Raw genomic sequence first — 22389 nt, 5'->3', positions numbered from 1 at the left:
CTTGACAAAATAAAAGCCTGTCGATGCTTGGCCCGAAACGTTGATTATGTATTTTATCTTTGCGATATAAAGGACACAGTTTGACCTGCAGAGTTTCTACAGCAGTGTTTTTACTTCGCCCACGGTGCGGGTAGACTTTCATGTTTTACTTCTGCTTGGCTGATTCATGACACTCTGCTTTATACGGAGCCTGCAACACGGCTGAGTCAACCTAGCAATAATGTGTGTGTCTGAGCCAGCTTTCATCAGAGGTACGTTTGACTAAAGTCTTCTCAATTACCGCTCCTGACCTATGCAAAGCTGGTCACTGGGCTCTCTGTACTTGATGTAAGAGAATGTTTTTTTTGTGCAAAGGCAGTTATGAGTAGCTGTGAAAAGGAAGCATCATTCAACAGGGCACAATGTATTGTTAGTGTTCTTCAGGTTGCAAGGCCATGTCCGGAAGTACTGTGCTGTACAGTATCGGAGAGTTGGCTTGCTCGGTATAAATCATTCCAGTGTGCTCCGTCTACCTGGTACATCATCACTTCTGCGTGCTATGGACTTTTTTTGAATCAGTTTACAACACAGATTACTCTGTCTTTGCAAAGCTGCTGGATTTTGGGTGACAAAATGCTCCGAATCGATGTCTGCTTTTTTGGGAAATGTTCATTTATTCCTTTTTGCAGATTCTCACACATTACATTGCTATTTCTGTAGGAGCCTTGTTAACTCCAGCTGTGGCAGGAAATTGCAGGGTGCCCATTTGGAGCATTTTGGTCCCAAGGTTTGGGATTTCGCATTCATATCTTTACGTTATATGAATGTACTTTGGCCCCCCCCCTTTTTTTTTTTGCTTTTTATCCACACCTGTGCCTGAAATAGTTTCAGCTGGAAACATGAATTGCCCTGCTGTAGTAAAACAGCATCATGTGTTTTGTTTCAGAAGCAAAGCATGGTATTAGTTTCTCAATGGGAAGCATGAATTGGGAATGAGATGTTTCACACTCTGAATGACGTGCACAGGACGGTGAATGTGTAAGGGCATGATGCAGGTAGACGGGTAGTGAAGAAGACATGCTGGACTTCATTTGTCAAAGTATTAAGTTCAGGAGCAGGAAGGTCATGTTCCAATTGTATAGGATGTTCGTGAGACCCCTCTTGTTGTGGATAGTTTTGGTCACCCATTAATAGGAGAGATTATTAAGCTGGTAATGGTGCAGAAAAGGTTCCTTATAATGTTTCCAGGACTGGTAGGCTTGAATTATAAGAAGTGAGATCAGCTGGGAATTAAGGGCAGAGCTTTATAGAGATTGATGAAATCATGAAGGGAATAGATAAATTAAATGATCACAGCCTTTTTTCCTAGCATCAGTGAATCTAAAACTAGAAAGCACAGATTTAAGGTGAGAGGAGAAAGATTTAAGAAGAAAGAAGGGTACCTTCTTCACACAGAGGATGGTGGGGATATTGAACGGGCTGCTGACAATGTAGTACAGGCAAGGACAATTGTTACATTCAAAATCAACTAGATAGGTAAATGGGCACAACAGGTTGAGAGGGGTCTGGACTGAATGTAGACAAATGGGATGAGCTTGGTTGGCAAGTTGGGCCAATGGGTCTGTTCTCTTGATGTAGGACTCTGTGGCTAAAGCTGATGAGTAGTTCAAAGTAATATGGCACATTTACTTATCATATGTGTTCATTCTTAAAAAGGAAATGACATAACCTGTGCAATTTTATTTTACATGAGAAAAACATGCCCAATCTACCATATTGAAGCAATGACTGAAGGATACGAAAGCTAAAACAGGGCAAAGAAACAGTAATTGAAAAAGAAATCTTGATGCAATAGAAGACAAAGGTCCAGGAAATTATGGTTCCCACCTCAGGTCTCAGAGGAAACGGGTGGAAAAAGTAGCAGATGTTTTAGCCATAATTTTCCTAAGTTATCGGATTAGAAAGGGAATTACTCCTTTGGATTGGGGAAAACAAAATGTTACTCCTTTATTTCAGAAAAGTTGAGGGGGATGAATAAGGAAATAATATTTTTATTGGTTCAACAGATATTGTGGGGAAATTGTTGGAATCTGAGCAGTGAATTCTGAGGCAATTGGAATGATCTGATTGGAAAAAATCAGCATGAATTTGTAAAGGAGAGATTGGATCTGACTAATCTAATTGAATTGGAGTTGTATACAGAGTTCTGTCTACCGATGAAGCTTATACGAAATTGTGCAAGGCATTTGGTCAGGTTCCACATTGGATTTTGTAAATGTGTAGAGTGGAAATAAATTATTAACCTGGAAAGCGATTGATGATGTTGTCAGGAAATGTGCTGGATGAAGCCATCAGCAAATTTTGAAATTTTATTTTAGATTTCAATATACATTATATATGAATACAAATAAAAAGATACAATGGCCCCAGCACTGAACCCTGGAGAATACAATTATACAACTTTCCTCCAGATGGAAGAACACTATGACTTGCTGCTTTCTGTTCTAAAGCCAATATTTCATCAAGTTGAAATGGATTTTCTGTTCCATGAACCTCAAATTTGTTAAATGGCCTTTTACTTGGGGACATGGTGACTAGTGTGGATAGCAATATAAAATGTTAAGGATTTGTCGATACAGATATTTTGCAGGACGAATGTTCACAATGGGAGGATATGCACAACTTAACGTTACAGTCAAAGACTATTTAAGATTGAGCTGAGGAAAGTTTCTGGATCCAAAGAGTGGTGAACCTGTGAAATTCTCAATGGCAGGAAGTGATTGAGATCAAATCATCTAGTATAAGCAAGGAGGAGTGAGGCAGAGTTAGACAATAGATAAAAAGACCAAAGGATTTGGAGAGAAAACAGGAATGATACTGTATGTCGGAGCAGGCTGGCGGGCCAAATGGCCTACTCCGACTTCAAATATGTTTTATGTTTCTGTTTGCCTGTGATTATATAACGACAGCAGAGCTTGTTTTTGCACAGTTACTATAAGGGTTTTAATCTTGAACGAAAATGGATAGATCCCAATATTTTTAAATTATGAACATCTATCAACAATGTTGATCTAAATACCTGAAGCTTCCTTCCATACAGATTTCTGGTGATTTAGACAGACACAAAACAAAGTCTAGAAGATTAAATGCCTCCAACTAGTGATTAGCTCCCAACCTCATCTCCTCAAGAATTTCTGATTTTACTCGCAGACATATTTTCAAGCATTTTGATGTCATATCTACTTTGATAGTCTGACAGATTATCAGCTACCACCATGAAATGGGTGTTACCACCATATTTAAAAACATTGAAACATAACCCCCAGAGGCTTTATTTGTCTGAGTGAGATTTATGATTAAAGGTGGTTGTTAATTCAATGCAGGGAAGTTAAAGTCTGCTTGTTGAAAAGGTTTAGTCACTAAACTCTCCATTCAAAGAGTTGACATGCAATGTTAAAGTATATTTCCATGGCAATTTGGAACATCAAGGAATGCTCAAGTTGTTTACATCCCAAAAAGGAACCTTGCGTCATATGTGTTTTATCCTAATCGAAAATCTGAAGGATTTCAATGTTCCTTCCAACAGTATTCTATTGTAGAATATATGCAGTCAACAATATAACACATGGCCTTGGAAATGAAAACATCAAGGTTGATACTGCATAGTTATTTCAAGCAGTTTGGTTTCTTCACAGCTTATGGTTTACCTCCTACTGGCTCCTGACTTCAATTAGAAAGCATTAACTGAAGTTTATTTAGGGTTTCTCTGTAAAACCTGCTGCTGATGGGAAAGGCAGGAAGCGCAAGATTATAATCATTTACTGGGTCTTAATTTGGCTACAGACCCAATGAATTTTGTTCCTTCAGATGAGCAACACATGATAGAACCTGTTTTTTTTTTCAGTTAATTCTCATGTGCATTTTAGTTTTTAAAAAAAATCATACAAGGGCAAACTGAAAAGGCAGCATGCAAAAACTAGAGCAACATGCAAAATGTTGGAGGAACTCAGTGGGTCAGGCACCATCCAGTCAATGTTTTGGGCTGAAACTCCTTCATCAGGACTGGGAAGAAAGAGGTCAAAAGCCAGAATAAAAGGGTGTGGGGGGGTGGTGGGAAGGATTGCGCGCTGGCAGCTGATAGGTGAATGCAGGTGGGAGGAGAAAGAAGGTGGGTGGGGAAAGAAATTGGAATCATGTAAGAGGTGACAGGAGGAAAAGGCAGCAGGAGTTGCTGGTTGATAGGAGGAAACAGTAGATCATGGAATGGAGCTAGAGAAAGGATGATGGGGAAGTTGAGAGGGCAGGGGAGGGAAAGAGAAAGAAAGGGGCCAGAGGTATCAGAGAAAGCAAGGGGTGTAGAAAACATTGGGGAGGTGTCCAGAAATTGGAAAAGTTGATGTTGACACTGTTTGATTGGAGACTGCCAAGATGAAAAACAAAGTGTAGCTCTTCTAACTTACAGTGAAGTAGGCCATGGATATGCACGTCAATGTGGGAAATAGAATTTAAATGGCTAACCACCATGAGATCCTGATGTTGATTTTAAAATGAATTGGCTTTTATCCGGGGATTCTCCTTCTGTCCTATTTAATGTAGAATACTATTAGTTACATCAAAAATTGGAACACTAGCAACTCAAGTGGGATCTTCATAAAGTGCACAAATCCAAACTTTGCTTGAGACACTGTCTCTGCCACAGGTCCAGATGAAATGGTTGACATGTATACCTATACTTCACAGGTAAAATAAACCTCACTGCCAGTCAGTACCCTTAACTGGCCTTAACTGCCTTAACTGGTCCCAAAAGCTGTGTCCCTTGATCACATTCTCAGTCTGGATCTACACCATGAAAGATCTTGTCGTACTACATATGTAGTTTATTAACTTTTCTCTAAGTACAATATATTCTTTCTTCTTTTTCTTTCTTTGGCTTGGCTTCACGGATGAAGATTTATGGAGGCGTATGTCCACATCTGCTGCAGGCTCGTTGGTGACTGCTAAGTCCGATGCGGGACAGGCAGGCACGGTTGCAGCAGTTGCAAGGGAAAATTGGTTGGTTGGGGTTGGGTGTTGGGTTTTTCCTCCTTTGTCTTTTGTCAGTGAGGTGGGCTCTGCAGTCTCCTTCAAAGGAGGTTACTGCCCGCCGAACTGTGAGGCACCAAGATGCACGGTTGGAGGCGATATCAGCCCACTGGCGGTGGTCAATGTGGCAGGCACCAGGAGATTTCTTTAAGCAGTCCTTGTACTTCTTCTTTGGTGCACCTCTGTCTCGGTAGCCAGTGGAGAGCTCACCATAGAACACAAACTTGGGAAGGCGATGGTCCTCCATTCTGGAGATGTGACCCACCCAGCGCAGTTGGATCTTCAACAGCATGGATTCAATGCTTGCAGACTCTGCCAGCTCGAGTACTTCGATGTTGGTGATGAAGTCATTCCAATGAATGTTGAGGATGGAGCGGAGACAGCGCTGATGGAAGCGTTCTAGGAGCCGTAGGTGATGCCGGTAGAGGACCCATGATTCGGAGCCGAACAGGAGCGTGGGTATGACAACAGCTCTGTATACGCTAATCTTTGTGAGGTTTTTCAGTTGGTTGTTTTTCCAGACTCTTTTGTGTAGTCTTCCAAAGGTGCTATTTGCCTTGGTGAGTCTGTTGTCTATCTCTTTGTCGATCCTTGCATCAGATGAAATGGTGCAGCCGAGATAGGTAAACTGGTTGACCGTTTTGAGTTCAGTGTGCCTGATGGAGATGTGGGGGGGGGCTAGTGGTCATGGTGGGGAGCTGGCTGATGGAGGACCTCAGTTTTCTTCAGGCTGACTTCCAGGCCAAACATTTTGGCAGTTTCCGCAAAACAGGATGTCATGTGCTGGAGAGCTGGCTCTGAATGGGCAACTAAAGCGGCATCATCTGCAAAGAGTAGTTCATGGACAAGTTGCTCTTGTGTCTTGGTGTGAGCTTGCAGGCGCCTCAGATTGAAGAGACTGTCATCCGTGCGGTAACGGATATACTTCATTGTTGAGGTCTTTCATGGCTTGGTTCAGCATCATGCTGAAGAAGATAGTAAAGAGGGTTGGTGCGAGGACGCAGCCTTGCTTCACACCGTTGTCAATATATTAAGCACAAGAAATTTACACATCAGTGCCAAATAAAGAAGATTAATCAAGCACCAACGATGATATTTTATCTGAAAACAAACTGCTGGAAGAACTCAGTGGGTTAAGCAGGATCTGGAAGTTTAAGTTTATTTATTTTCCGATTGTACATGTAAAACCTAATGAAGCAACATTCTCTGGTCCTCCGTTCAACACCCTATGTTTTTATCAAAGGTTATTTTGATGCTGTTACTTAGAGAACATGTAAAATGAGAAATTCTGTTTGTTCAATTAATCTTTTGCTGTTTTTTAAAGGCACACCTTTTGGCAGTACCGCCAAGAAAACCCGAGAACGAAAGTTGGCGATCCTCCACCGAATGGTCTTCCAGGTTTCAACAGCGGAGTCATGCTGTTAAATCTAAAAGCCATGCGGCAGTCAGATCTTTACAATCAGCTGTTGGATGCGGAGAAGGTAAGAAAACTTGCAGAAAAGTATCACTTTAAGGGCCACCTTGGTGACCAAGACTTCTTCACATTGATTGGAATGGAACACACGGAACTCTTTCACATATTGGATTGTACAAACAACAGGCAGCTCTGCACCTGGTGGCGGGATCACGGATATGCCGATGTCTTTGATTTGTATTTCAAGTGCGAGGGGAAGGTGAGAATCTACCATGGAAACTGTAACACTCCAATCCCTGATGACTAAATAAACAATATTTGAATATGTTTGCCAGTGCTTCACAAGACCTGATCATTCCTTTTGCTGGGAAAATGTATTCATTTTTTTCATTTTGAAACTTCCATTTTTGTCTTTGTTATGTATCCTGATCCCTTCTTTTTTTTGAGTGACTGTTACCAAAATAATAAATAATTGATGAAGAAAAACTGCATTATTGAAATGGAATACATTCCTGAAAGTTCTCATAAAAGAAACTAAACTGGTGGAAAGCTGAAATAGAAAGACTAACATTCTGGGAATATTCAGCAGGTCAGACCGCATCTATTAAGAAAGAAGCAGAATGTCAATCCAAAATGTTTCCTCTTTCTCTGTTGACAGATGCTGCCTCATCACTGAGCATTTCCAAGCATTTTTCATTTTTATTTTGATATTTTCTTTGTTTGTCTACTCTTGCTTAATTTCCACGTTCTTAGAGAAACTGTGTTACGGGTCTGCTCCAGGAAGAATGCTTGACAAGCCTACACCTCTCCCTCATTCTCGAACCTCAGTGTGTTGTTCGCACAAACGAATTTTAAACATCTGTCTCACATTGATTTTTATCAGATTTGTTCTTGAAATCATTGTGAATCCTGCATCAATGTTCTTTCTTGCTGGTGGCTGGTTTTGACCTTTGCACCACGTTAGATGAATTCAGAAAAAAAGAAGCACCCGAAGCCTTGTACACTCAAGAATCTGAAGAGACGTGACAGGATGGATGTGGAAAAATTTCCTTCCCATGTAGAATGTAGATCATTCTGTTTAAAACTTAATAGTCATTAATTTAAAATGAAGGAGAGACTTTTTTTTATTTCCCAAAAGATCATGCCTCTTTGCAATTCTCTTCCTGAAAGGCAGTGAAAGCAGAATATTTGTACGGCAGAGGTAAATAGATGCTTGATAAGTGAGTGAAAGGATACTGGAGGCAAATGGGAATTCAGAATTCATTTTACAGTCAGGTCAGCCATGATCTTATAAAATGGTTTGGGGAAGGTCAGGTCTGAGGGGCTCGGAGGCCCACTCTCTTTATTTGTAAGTTAATATGAAGCATTTTTGAAAAGAGCATTTTGCCCATCATATCCTTTAATTTATCTGACTGCAGAAGATTTAAGATGAAGGCATTGTTATCTCTTTATAATGGTGAGATTATTTGAGTGAATACTTGCAAATACACTTTTTGTATTAGTTATGCATGTCCATTATTTCATGTTGTATTTAATTTTTAAAAATGTTTGTAAGATTATATTTTGGATGATAGATCCATGATCCATCATTCATTTGTCATTATTTCATATACAACAGAAGAAGCTAAGAGGAATGAGGCAGCAAGACAGATTTGCAGGCGGTCAGTGTACTAATTGAGTTTGGGTGGCTAAACTGAACGGGAGCATCAGGTGGAATCTGTAGCTCCTGATCACCTTTCCTTCGAATGTCTCCGGGTGATCCCTTCTGAACTGCAGATGTGGCTGGATCTTGGATCCAGTCGAAGTGAATAATTCCTCATTTTCTCAGATAAAGTATAACTGCCTTTCATGTACTAAAATATCGAATGTTATTAAAAACATAATTCTGTGTTACATGAGGTTATCAAAGAGTCACACAACACAGAAATGGATCCTTGGCCACCTGATTTCACACTAACCCATTTTATTCTGTCCACATGCAGTTAGTGTGACACTATTACAGCACAAATGACCCAGGTTCAAATTCAGCATTGTCTGTAAGGAGTTGACATGTTCTCCCTGTGATCTGTGTGGCTTTTCCCAGTGGGCTCTGGTTTCCTCCCACCCTCCAGAATGTACAGGGTTGCAGCTTAATTGGATGAAATTGAGCAGCACAGGTTTAAATGGCCAGATTCAGCTTCTACCGTGGTGTCAATAATTTATTTAATTTTTAAAAATTCTCATCAGATCGCCCCATGCCTCTCCTACCTTACAGACACACAAAAACACACACACACACTCACTCACTCACTCACTCACTCACTCACTCACTCACTCACTCACTCACTCACTCACTCACTCACTCACTCACTCACTCACTCACTCACTCACTCACATACACAGCCTCTCAATCAATAAGCATAATTCACAGAAGCCAATTAATGTACCAACCTGTAGATCTTTGGGATTGGGAGAAAACCGGAGCAGCACATGGTCATCGGGAGAATAAGCGAACTTCACACAAACACCACCAGTGGTCAGGATGGAAACCTGGTAACTGGATTAATAAGGCAGCAAATTTGCTAGCTGTACCATGAGGCTGCCTCAGGTTTTTGAACAAATAAAATGTAATGACAGCAAGACTTGGAAAGGTTTAATGTGGAAATTCCATGTTCACACTGGAAGGTACACCATTGGAGGATCAATTATGTTGGAGGACTGCATGAATGGAATGATCTTGTTGGTTGTTGAGTTACTGAATGGTACGTCACAGTGGTGGATGGAGTGAAATGAATGAGGGATTTGCTGCATGGATGAGAATTAAAAATGCAGTAGTTAAAGGGGATGGACGGATACTGCACCCTTTGCCTGTCTACTTGAAACTGGCACATCTTAAATATTCTCCACCTTTTGTAGCCACCTTTTGTTTTAATCAGAGCCACCTTTTTTTTTATCAGCTGAGAAATTGAGAATTGGGCAGTAATTAAAATTGTAGCACTTGTTTCTGTGTCCATTAAAGTCCCGGAATAGAGTATTGAAAGATTCAGGAAATGGTGTAATATTGCAGTTCAAAGGGATTCCTATGGCTCCAAGGCCAGTTCATGAAGAAAATAATTCTTCTCCTCCTGTGACTGTGTGGTAACTTCCTGTTTTCCTTCTGCTTTGATTGCACCAACATCCGCCCAGTCACAACACTTGGCTGAAAATTGTACATCTGCCCTATCAACAAATTGAGTGAACAGCACTAAGTCCTGGCTTTGTACATGGAATAATGTCTGCCTCATACATTTTAAACCAAAACAACTTGTCCCTGAACGTTGACTGTCTTTAGTTGATATTTTTCTCCAAACAAAACTGATCTTGGTAAGAGAGTTATGATAACATAGTAGATTCTATGTGAAATGTAGTTTTAGGCCTGATATTGGGTGTACAACTGGAGATAACTAATGTTACATTCCACTTAAAATATTATTTGATGTTTCTCACAAGGGAAAGTGCCAAGTTTCAAAGTCTCAGGTAATCATTACTTGCCAAAACTGGAAAACATTTCAACAAATATTGAAGCAAAACAACTATTCCCATCCGCCTTGCCCTTAAATTTTCCCTACCACCTTTTCATCACCATTACAACTTCCAGGTCGGACATTAAGCTTGTTCTTTTATAATAGCAGTGAATGGAATTTGATTTTATTCTAATGCTTTTTTCTGGGTTAATCAGGTAGCATCACCAGGGCCATATTAATGATTAAAATTAACATGGCTTCTTACTTATTCTGAAAAATTAAATGGTTTCATTTTTCATGGATGCTTCTTACTGTGGAGTGGCTGAAAGCCTGGTTCTAAGAAATGCACTATATTCAATAAAGCACACATTTTGGGAGTGATGTTTGGCTTGTTCAGAGGGCAAACTAGATAATTTATCTACTGCCCACTTTAAGTCTGTACCTTTCTAAGCCTTGCCTATTTACATCTCCAAATGCCTCTTAAAGGTAATGTTTGTATTTGATTCCATAGCGCTTCTGGCAATGAGCTTCCAGCGGTACAGTTGCTGCAAATAAATGAATGGGCAGTCAGTCCACAGGACCAAGAGATCACTGGAGACTCTCTCCACCACCCCCCCCCCCCCCCCACCACCATCGACATGATGTACTGGGATTGTTGTCTGAAGAGGGTGGATAAAATCGTTGAGGACCCCTTCCACCCCGCACACCACTTTCAGCTGCTTCCATCAGGAAAGAGATACAGTAGTATTGGAGCCAGCGTCACCAGGCTGAGAAATAGCTTCTTCCAATGGGCAGTGAGAATGCTGAACTGCTAAAGGAACTCCACACACTAACCATCCAAGACTCTCATAATCACAAAGCAATATTTATTTATTTATTTGTACATTCGAATACTTGTCCGTCTTATGTATTGTTTGTCTGTATGTGCATTATGTCTGGTTGTGTTTCTGCATGTTTTGCATCAAGGATTGGAGAACACTGCTTTGTCAGGTCAGATGATAATAACTTGACTTGACTTGCTAGGGTAAGTAAACAACTCCAATTTCCTCCCATGTCCCAAAATTAGTTTAATGTCCCTGAAGGTATTTACAGTGCCCTCCATAATGTTTGGGAGAAACACACTTTTTTTCCTTTAGTTGCCCCTGTGCTCCACAGTCTTAAATTTGTAATCAAACAATTCACGTGTGATTAAAGTGCACTATCCAGAATTTATTAAATGTTATTTGTATACATTTTGGTTTGACCATGTAGAAATTACAGAGCTTATTATACATATTTCCCCCATTTCAGGACACCATAATGTTTGGCTTTCAATTCCGTTTGGACTCATTTTTCAACATGAGGATCGAAGTTGTGCCAATGAAAGTCAAAGAATCCATTATGAGGCTGAAAAACAAGAATAAAACAGTAAGAGACATCACTCAATCCTGAGGATTACCAAAATCAACTGTTTGGAACATCATTAAGAAGAAGGAGCGTACTGGTGAGCTCAGTAATCGCCAAGGGACTGGTAGGCCAAGGAAGATCTCCACTGCTGATGGCAGAAGAATTCTCATCATAATGAAGAAAAATCCCCAAACGCCTGTTTGACAGATCAGAAATACTCTTAAGGAGGCAGGTGTAGATGTGTTAATGACTAATGTCCACAGAAGTCTTCATGAACAGAAATACAGAGGCTACACTGCAAGATGCAAACCACTAGTTAGTCACAGAAACAGGATGGCCAGATTACAATTTACCAAGAAGTATTTAAAAGAGCCTACAGAATTCTGGGCAAAAACCTTGTGGACAGATGAGACCAAGATGAATCTGTATCAGAGTGATGGCAAGAGCAAAGCGTGAAGGCATAAAGGAACTGCCCAAGATCCAAAGCATTCCACCTCATCTCTGAAACTTAGTGGTGGGAATGTTGTGGCCTGGGCATGTATGGGCTGTCACCGGTACTGGAACATTGATGATGTAACTGATGATGGCAGTAGCAAAATGTATTCTGAGGTGCATAGACACTTCTTATCTACTTAAATCTGAGTAAATGCCTCCAAACATATTGAACACCGCTTCATCCTACTGCAAGACAATGATCCCATATATTACTAAAATAACAAAGGAGCTTTTGAAAGCTAAAAACTGGAAAATTCTTGAATGGCCAAGTCAGTCACTTGTACTTGTTGAAGAGAAAACTTAAGGAAACAAGCCCTTAAGATAAACAGGAACTCAAAATGGCTGCAGTAGAGGTCTCACAGAGCATCACCAGAGAGAATACTCAAGTCTATGAATTACAGACTTCAAGCTGTCATTGTATACAAGGGATATGCAACGAGTGTTATGGTGCGCTGAAATGAGGGGACTATGTATTAAAAAGTGCTGCAATTTCTACATGGTCAAACCAAAATGTTCTCAAATAACCTTTTATAAAATCTGGAATATGCACTTTACTCACATGTGAATTGTTTGATTACAAATTTCATTCTGGGGAGCATAGCGGCAACTAAAGGAATTTAGTCTTTGTCCCAAACATTATGGAGGGCACTGTAATTGTTTCACTAAATTGAGTTTCTTGGTACAGCTTACAGGTAAATCATTTGTTGCTATTATAATTTTTTAGTTATGAATAATTATTAATTGTAATAAAGGCATTATTAACATTGTCAAGTATTCAACTCCAGAACTGCTATAATCTCACAAGAATATATAAGTCATAACTAATGAAGTCAAAATAAGAATCAGGTTATTCGGAATATACTGGTGAGTAACATTCCTGTTATTCTTTAACATTTGTACCGTCAGGGGAGAGTACATAGAACATAACAGCACAGTGCAGGCCCTTTGGCCCATGATGCAGTTCCGACCTATATAAACCTACTCAACAAACTAAACGTATTTTTCTTTTATGTACCCATCTAAGAGTCTTTTAAATGTCCTTAATGTACTAGCCTCCATCACCACCTCTGGGAATGGATTTCTATGCACCCACTCTTTTCTGTGTAAAAAAAAATACGCCTAATGCAGTGGTTCTCAACCTTTTTCTTTCCACTCACTTTAAGTAATCCTTATGCCATTGGTGCTCTGAATTAGTAAGGGATTGCTTAAGGTGGTATGTGGGTGAAAAGAAAAAGTTTGTAAACCACTGATTTATTTGTACCTAATTGACTCGTTATGTGCACATTTTCATAACTCCAAAGGAAATGGGCCAATGACAATTTTTCTCAAGCAAAATATTTCATAACATTTGGGTCTAGAGCAATGGTTCTCAACCATCCTTTCCCCCTCACGTACCACCTTAAGCAATTCCTTACAAATCACAGAGCACCGATGGAATAGGGAATACTTAAAGTGGCATGTGATTGGAAGGAAAAGGTTGAGAACCACTGCCCTAATATCTCCCTTAAACTTTGTTTCTCTCAGTTTGTACAGTAGTTTATGTGATGCATGGGTGCAGTCTGATGCTTTAAGGACCATTTTATGAAGTTAAACTGTTGGCCTCTTTCCAATTTCTGATTCTGGTTTCCTGAATCAATAATGAAAGGAGTCGTACATTTTTCTGAGTAATGTGCCTGCAACCTATTTACTTGTTGAGTACTTGTCTACGTCTTATGTATGTAAGCCTTTTTTGTTTCTCATCTTGTTCCTTCAACTCCTTTAAAAAAAAAAGACATTTAAAGAACCTTTATGGTGTCGTTTTGTACAGCCTACTGCAGTTTCTTTCAGACTGCTGGTTAGGCAGTCCTGCAAGTAATTGTTGGCACTTGCAAAAAAAGGCAAACCCTGACTACCCTGCATGATTTAGAATAAGAACTGTATATGTGAAGATCAAATGCTAGGCACACAGGAAACTGCAGGTACTGAAACCTGGAGCAAAAAACAAACTGCTGGATAAACTCAGTGGGTCGAACAGCGTACATAGATGGTTAATCTTTCGGGTCAAGGCTGCATCAGTTTGATCTTCATTGCAAATCCATAAAACAAGCGTGACAGTGTTAAAATTAGACCCAATAGTTTCAAATTACCTGATTGTTTAAAAGATCGGTCCCAAAAATGACAGTTGTGCGACTCCTATGTCATTTCCTGCCTTATAATTAATCTACAAAGTAGCGGCAGTTTTCATTTGTGTATAACATGTGTTCCATAGATCTTACATGGATCAATGAATACTCAGCTTTAGTGTTGTAATCATTTCAGAAGGAGGCTTGAAATACACAGATCCTCCACAAATCCCTTACATGTACAATTGTTGAAGTTATTAGCAATTTAATTACCAGAACTGACAGATTTTTCCCAGCCAGATTTTAGGAGAGAAGCTTATATTAAGAATTCAGCAGCTTCATCCCAATAAATGAATTATATTTCAATAAGCAAATTTCAACTCAGTGAACAAATTCCACAATAAAGTCCATCTCAGTAAACAAGAACCATCCACTTTTACCAATTAAGTGATCTGTCCCTTCCACATTACCGATAACATGATTCTCACGTCTTCTCCCCTTTCTGCATTTTGCAGAGGCACCTCCTAAAATCTTGAATCCACTCTTCAACCCTCCACCAACTACCTTTCTCCTTGTGACTTTTCATCTCTTCCCTTCCCATTGTCCTGGCCCAAACAGTCATTCCAGGTGAAGCAGTGATTCATGCACTCCATCCAATCTTGGGTACTGCATTCAAAGTTCTGCAATGGAGAAACCGAACACAGTTTGGGTGATCACCTTGCAGAACACCTGCGTTCACAGGGACGTCCTTGGGTTTCCTGCTGCCTGTCATTTTAATTTTCCATCTCACTCCTATTCTCAGCTATTATTCTGTGGCCCACACAAAATTGAGGAATAATATCTCATCTTCTGTCTGTGCAGCCTTCTGGACTCAATATTGAATTCTACTTCAGGTAACTTGTTATTTGGTGTATATCAGTTTTCTATCTGTGATATCAGCTCAGCTTATTTGTTACTTTTTGCAATTTTTCCCTCCATTTTTTCTCCTTGGAGGGTGACCCACTGATGTTAATGTCCTGCCCTGCATTTTTGCAATGTCAGCATTGTTTTGTCCATATTCATCTGTCATTGTTCTCTCACTATCTGCCCTCATTTTGTCATTGACCAGAGAATCTTGATTACACCTTATCCCTGTAGTCCCCCGAATTTATCCTACCAGCGACATCTTCCTCCCCTGCCCTGCAGTTTAACAAGCTTCTCTCCTTCCCAGGAATGATGAAGGGTCTTTGATCTGAAACAGTAGTTATGTTTCTTTGCCCACAGATGTGATCTGACCTGCTGAGTATTTCCAACACTTTGTTTTCATTTCTTGTAATGGAGTATTTTCGACTCCCAAATCTCATTGAATAACTAATGTCAGCATGGAGTTATCAAATTGCAGAGCACAGAGCTCACCTCTTTTGCCCATGTTGTGTACCTTTAAATTATATCCTATTGATTTATGTTGCCGCCTTCAAGAAGTTATGGACTTGCACCCCACCCCCCACCCCGCCAAATCTCTCTGGACATCAATACTTCTAAGGGCCCTACCATTTTACTGTCTACTTTTTGACTGTTTATGAAAAATATTATTTGATATTGATTCAAACACAATTAGATAAACAAATTGTTCTTATTTGCCGCTTAAGTTGGATTCTGCCATTTAATAGATTTAAGAACCTGAAAATAGTAATGAGTTCACTGTCATGCACAAAATCCTTAGTTGCTGCAGTTTTTTTTTAAAAAAGCAACTCTTATAGCATATATCAAATATATGGAAATAGATAATAAATATAAAAATAGATTATAAATATTCACAATTCCAGTCATGCAAAAAAAAGTCGTGTTTCAATAGTGCAGGCATGTATTTTTGTGGTGTGGGAATAGTTTATGATCGGGGTAGTAAAGGGAGGTGTAAGAGCCTAATGGCCATTGGTAAGGAATTGTTCTTGAATCTGGAACTGCTGATGTTCAGGCTTTTGTACCTTCTTCCTGAAGGCAACAACGAGAAGAGGTTATGGCCAGGGTGATGAGCTCCTTTATGATGTTGTCTGCTGTCTTCTTGATGCAGTTTCTCATGTAGATGTTGTCAATGGATGAGAGGTCATTGCCTCTGATGGTTATCTCTGCTACCTTCTGCCCTTCTATATGTGTTCTTGAATAATCAAACCAGGTTGCGAAACAATCTGCCAGTATACTTTCCCCAGTGTACCTGTGGATCTTTGATAGAGTATTTGATGACATGTCAAATCTCCTCAGACTTTTTAGAAAGTAGAATAAGCAATTACTGCAAAGTTTTCTATTTCTGACCCCCCCCCCCCACCGTCCCCCAATTTGTTGGCAGTGGACTTAGCTATTTTATCTGTTAGGTGGCACATTGTAACTTTTAACAGGTGAATTCACTCTGTGTCTCCCTCTCACACACCCACACAAACACATACACTGTACATAGATATACAGCATGTGTTTGTATGTCTTTCTTTCTTCTTTCTTTGGCTTGGATTCGCAGACGAACATTTATGGAGGGGTAATGTCCATGTCAGCTGCAGGCTCGTTTGTGGCTGACAAGTCCAATGCGGGACAGGCTGACACGGTTGCAGCGGTTGCAAGGGAAAATTGGTTGGTTGGGGTTGGGTGTTGGGTTTTTCCTCCTTTGTCTTTTGACAGTGAGGTGGGCTCTGCGGTCTTCTTCAAAGGAGGCGCCAAGATGCACGGTTTGAGGTGATATCAGCCCACTGGCGGTGGTCAATGTGGCCGGCACCAAGAATTTTCTTTAGGCAGTCCTTGTACCTCTTCTTTGGTGCACCTCTGTCTCGGTGGCCAGTGGAGAGCTCACCATATAACACGATCTTGGGAAGGCGATGGTCCTCCATTCTGGAGACGTGACCTACCCAGCGCAGTTGGATCTTCAGCAGTGTGGATTCGATGCTGTCAGCCTCTGCCATCACGAGTACTTCGATGTTGGAGATGAAGTCGCTCCAATGAATGTTGAGGATGGAGCGGAGACAACGCTGGTGGAAGCGTTCTGGGAGCCGTAGGTGATGCCGGTAAAGGACCCATGATTCGGAGCCGAACAGGAGTGTGGGTATGACAACGGCTCTGTACACGCTAATCTTTGTGAGATTTTTCAGTTGGTTGTTTTTCCAGACTCTTTTGTGTAGTCTTCCAAAGGCGCTATTTGCCTTGGCGAGTCTGTTGTCTATCTCATTCTCGATCCTTGCATCCGATGAAATGGTGCAGCCGAGATAGGTAAACTGGTTGACCGTTTTGAGTTTTGTGTAGAAGATGTGTGTGCGTGCGCACACATTGTAGAAATACTCAAGAAAGTAAGCAACATTATTTAAAAAAAATCCCCATCAGCCTGGCATAACCTCGTCTCACTACTGCTTGCAGGCAGTTCAAGTTAATTTGTCATCTAATTGTACCAGAACAACCTGACGAAACCGTATTCTATGGTCCATGATGCAGAACAGTGCGTGCACACACATACAAACACGACACGCATACAGACAAATGATACATATACACTTTGTATATATACTGTACATAGAATAATGTTTATTTTAAATAAATGGAGAGTTGTTTTAGCAGTTTAACAATCAGTCAACAATCTCACTTACCATGGGAAGAAGCTGTTCCTCAGCCTTGTGGTTCTAGCTCTAACACCTGTAATTTTTCCCAATAGGAGTAGCTAGAAGATGCTACATGTGGGAGCCCTCTTTAATGGATGGGGAGAAGGGAGACACTAGTGATGCTCTCTGCCACTTTAATGGTCCTTTGGATTGACCTCTAATCCAATTCTCTACAGCAACTGTATCACACTGTGATGCAGCGGGCCAATAGGCTGTCAACAGAAGGTACAAAAGCCTGAGTTTTTGCACCTCCAGGTGCTATCAGGCTCTCTACAAGCCTCACTGTAATATGACTTTGGGACTACGAGTGATCTATTGAAACAACATTTAATTGCACAACTGCAACTGTGAACATTTATGTATCTACTGTCTTATTTTGTCTTCTTGGAAAGCATTTTTAACAATTCTTGGCCAAATCTGGAGAATTTCCAGGTACTTTTAAAATTATTTATTAATTTGCATTGCTGGAAATTTCTGCATTCATGGACCCCAAAGAGTTGACCATGCTGGTGGGTCTTGAGCCACAGCCCAGCTGGATCGAGGTGGCAGATCTTCCCTGAAGAACATAGGTGAGGCTGATTTTTTTTAATGACTATCTGGTCATTACAGAGACTAGCTTTCATTCTAAATTTATTTACTTGAATCTAATTAGTGTAGCTAACGAGATGGTACTTAAATAGGGCTCAGGATTAAAATTTCAGAATTCTGTCTTTTGGTTCAATATTTCAACAGTTGTACCAACACAACCCATGAATCGTGCTGTTCAAGCTCAGCCCAACAAGGCCTAAGGTCACTGCTTCTATTTAATTTCCAAAGTTGTGATTTCACCTCTGCAGAAGTTGCTCCTGTTTCCTCATAAATCCTACTATATGTTGTAACTTTACAATCAAGAGATACATTTTTTTTAATTAACATTGCTTCACTATGGGCTTGAATATTGGCTGTTCATTTTACTCAGTCCTGTATTTTTCTATGAAACTCAATGCGTATTTATTTTAGTGATTAACCTATCATAACCATATGCAAAACTGAGATATAAGGACTCAATTATTTAACAAAAACATGCCACCCATATCTCGAGGTCCTTCATGAGTAGACACGAGCACATTCCTTGTTTAAAAACAGTTGTTTTTAAATAGAGGTGAAGAGATTACTGGAGCAAGTTAGGGGTTGGGAGATGCTTTGTGCCTGAGAGAAGTTGAAGAGAAATGACAGAAGGTAAAATGGACCATTGATACCAGAGATCATTACCAGGAATGGGATCAAATCTGAATAACTACTTCACCACGGCCATTTGGAGCATGTGAACTGTGGCCGGAAGGATACGAGGATCAGTTCACTAGAACAGCTTCCCCCATTTGCAGCTGAATATGCCTGAACTTGTATGATGGTGCCTGGTAGCATTCACCAAACATCATCAGCCAATGGTCCCAGCACTCATGCAGCAGCAAATGTTATCAGTACATGGAAGGCCTCCTTAGAAGGGACGTCCAAGGCAATGATTGATTTTTGGATCTATCTGCTGCTAATCTACTTGCATTATCTACTTCTGCTTGCTTCCACCTCCTTGAAGAAAGCTTCCTGTGCCTAACTTTCAAAACCCCAAGCTGCAAGTTGCAACCTTCATTCGCCCTCCCCCTCAAAACAGAATATGCTGATCCCCTGAAGGATTGCCCAAGTTATAAATCCCTCCTTTCCTGAAGACATGATGCAATGATCCTTCCTCCCACTGCATCCCCATCTGTGTTCCTCTTGGGTCTCTCTTAATGACTCATGGTTTGCATTTGTTCTGCAGAGGTAGATCTAGTGGAGAAATGGCTTTGTGCTAATTTGTGTGAATGAAAGTGTGAACTTTGTGTGAGCGTAAAGATATTCTTTCATGCATGGTACCTTGTATCCAGTGTGCAACAGAATATTGCAGTGGGGCCTCACACCAAACAGAAACTGCATCCTTGAAAGTGGCCAGTTTCAAGTGTCTTTCTACTTGGAATATTCAGTTACTTTGTTATGTGTAAACATTTCATGTAGTATACAAACAATGGATGGGTAAGTTGGCTCTCAAAGGACAATGCAGCAATTCATGCCTTAATAATGTCTGAGCACGTCCACAATTGTCTGATTTTAGATCCTGGCAGTTTGGTTTTCTGCTGTTTCATACAATTTAACAATTGCCAGAGTGATGTGTTGATATGTGAAGCTGTGCAGGGTTTGACCATCTAACCAGAAAGCATTGGCAATTGGAGAGGTTTAAATCTGGAGTTTTCTTGCTTGTACAATAGCAGAAGACATGTGCAGTCGCACAACCTTTACGTTTGGAACTGATTTCATTGTGATTCAATGTGGTCACAAGTATCAAAATTACAGAAGCTTGAAAAGATATCATTTTCAAATCCCATTTCGGGAAGAGCACCGAGTAATGTGCAGATGATAGGATATGAAATTGCAGTAAAATAGTGGGCTTGCAGGATAGTTGTAATTTAAGAAAATACATAATTTAGGATGCAATTAATATAATAATAATACATTGAATATAAAATCATAGAAAAAACACTCATTAGGTCCAAATAAAAGAGAGTCCCTCTTCTCCCAGCACTTGCTCCCCCCAGATTCGAAAGAAAAGGGGGAAGACAGCAGGGAATAGAGGGAGATAAAAAGAAAGAAAAAGCAAAAGGAACAAGGTTCGACATCTCAGAGTCGCATCATTTTAAAAGTATTAACTTTCTAATTTATAATAAGGAGTATACTAACTGACAAATATCAAAATAAATTTTACAATCAGGGCATTTAAGTAATCTAAATAAAGTTTCCAAATTTTGATGAACTTACTATATCTATTCTTAAGACTATAAGTAATCTTTTCAAGGGGAATACAACTTTGCACTTCCATCTTCTAATGCTCAATTTGAAGTAGGGAATCGGATTTCCATGTTACCGCTATACATTTCCTGGCTATTGACAATGCAATTTTAATAAATTTAGATTTACTTCTAGAGAAGTTAACTTTTATAATTGCCAAATCCCCCAGAAGAAACAATTCTGAGTCTAGAGGGAAGTTCACCCTCAAAATTTTTTTTTGTCAACACTTCCCCAATTCCATTCAAAAGGATCTTAATTTTGTGCAGAACCAGGTGGAATGTCAAAAGGTATCTTTTGAGGTGTGAATATAATTGGTGCAGAAAATTATAATGAATCAGTCTATATCTAGAATTAATTAAGATTGTCATTCTATCTACACATAGATCTGTCCAGCATTGTGGATCGATATAATGCCCAAATCTGATTCCCATCTCTCCCTTGATCTATGTAGTTCAGATTTTGGGCTTTGATCTTAGATCAGAGCATATATAGTAGAGATAAATATGGTTGCATTCCACTTTTGAATTAGAACTTCCATGTCTGAGCACATTGGTAGGACCATTAATCATTAATGGTCATTGATGGTCCCCGCTATTCCCTCAAAAATGATCACAATTGAAGATAGCGAAAGAATGTGTTGTTAGGTAAATTATATTTATTTTTAAGTCCCTCAAAAGACATAAAATGCCTCTCATGATCATAACAATCTTCAATGATCCTGATACCATGTTGGTTCCAGATAGCCAAGATTTTATTACCCAAAGTCATGGGTATTAAACTGTTTTGAGATTGAGGCTTTTTTGAGGATAATCCCTCTTTTAATACCATAAATTGTTTGATTTTATCCCAAATGTTTCAATCATGGGTTATTTGTTTTCCTTTTAATTAATTTAAAATTCCATTTATAAATAAATTCTTCTGCCTTCTCCATTCCTACCATGTACAAGCCAATTATAGCACAGGAAGGAATCATTTAAAAAAAGCAGCAACAAAATGAATTTGTGCAACTAAATAATAGGTTTTCCAAATCTGGTCATTTTAACCCTCCCAATTTATAATCCCAGGTCAATTTATCCATGGAAATTCTCAAAACTTTACCTGACCAAAGGAATGAACAAATATGTCCATTTAGAATGTTTTTAAAATTATTAGGGTAGTGGGATAGGTAAGGATTGAAAAAGGTATTGAAGTCTCGGCATTATGTTTATTTTTACACAATTTACTCTACCCAATAATGTGATGGCAGGTTTACCTATCTCAATTTTCCGCAGCAAGGGGAGATAATTAAACATATAGATCATTCAAATTACTATTAAATGTAATCCCCAAATGCTTCATATCAGATTTAGCCCAATTTGCCTAAAAGTAAAATCTCACTTTTGTCCCAGTTTATTTTATAAGTGGAGTCTTTCCCATAATTACCCAATATGATCTTAAGCCAGCTGGGTCAGTCAACTATATTATCAGCAAATAAAATTTATTTTATATTCTTCCCGGTCCACTTTAAACCTCTTTTATGTCTAGATCCTGTCTACTGCTTCAGCCAGTGGCTCTATTGTCATAACAAATAGAGATGGAGATAGTGGACAACCTTGTCTACTTGATCTATGTAATGAACTTAACTCTAAACCTACCTCTAACCAACCCCACTGTGTGCATGTGTGTGTGTGTTTTCAAAGTGGCCATTCCTTAAAATTGATTTTGTATATCTCCCATGGTAAAGAGAATACACAAAGGCGACTGTGTTTTTCTGACCTCAGATGTTTCTTGATGCAATATTAAAATGCAGCTTTTCAAATATCTTTAATCACATGACATGACCTCACTGTTGATTTTGCTTGAAGTATTTAAGAGCCATTGCCTCCATCTATCTGCTGGCCATTGAATCAAAAGACAGCTTTGTTTGAACAGATGATTCTAAATTTCCATTCTAAAGGCATGGGTAAACAAGCAGAGAGGCTTTTATTTAACCAGATGTGGTC

The 22389-nt window shown here is 39.6% G+C and overlaps 1 protein-coding gene across 1 annotated transcript in view; it reads left to right on the top strand.

The window, feature by feature from the left end:
• xxylt1 (xyloside xylosyltransferase 1) overlaps nucleotides 1-6961 on the top strand; it is a 96650-nt gene extending 89689 nt beyond the window's left edge. Inside the window, exon 4 of the mRNA XM_069897047.1 lies at nucleotides 6386-6961. Coding sequence (XP_069753148.1) covers nucleotides 6386-6782 — 397 coding nt within the window. The 3' untranslated portion in view covers nucleotides 6783-6961. The remainder of the gene's footprint in view (nucleotides 1-6385) is intronic.
• Nucleotides 6962-22389: the final 15428 nt, after the last annotated feature.

This window comes from Narcine bancroftii, chromosome 9 (assembly GCF_036971445.1).
Source record: "Narcine bancroftii isolate sNarBan1 chromosome 9, sNarBan1.hap1, whole genome shotgun sequence".
Taxonomy (NCBI): domain Eukaryota; kingdom Metazoa; phylum Chordata; class Chondrichthyes; order Torpediniformes; family Narcinidae; genus Narcine; species Narcine bancroftii.
The sequence above is the reverse complement of the archived record's forward strand: the minus strand, read 5'-3'. Positions and strand labels throughout refer to the sequence as shown.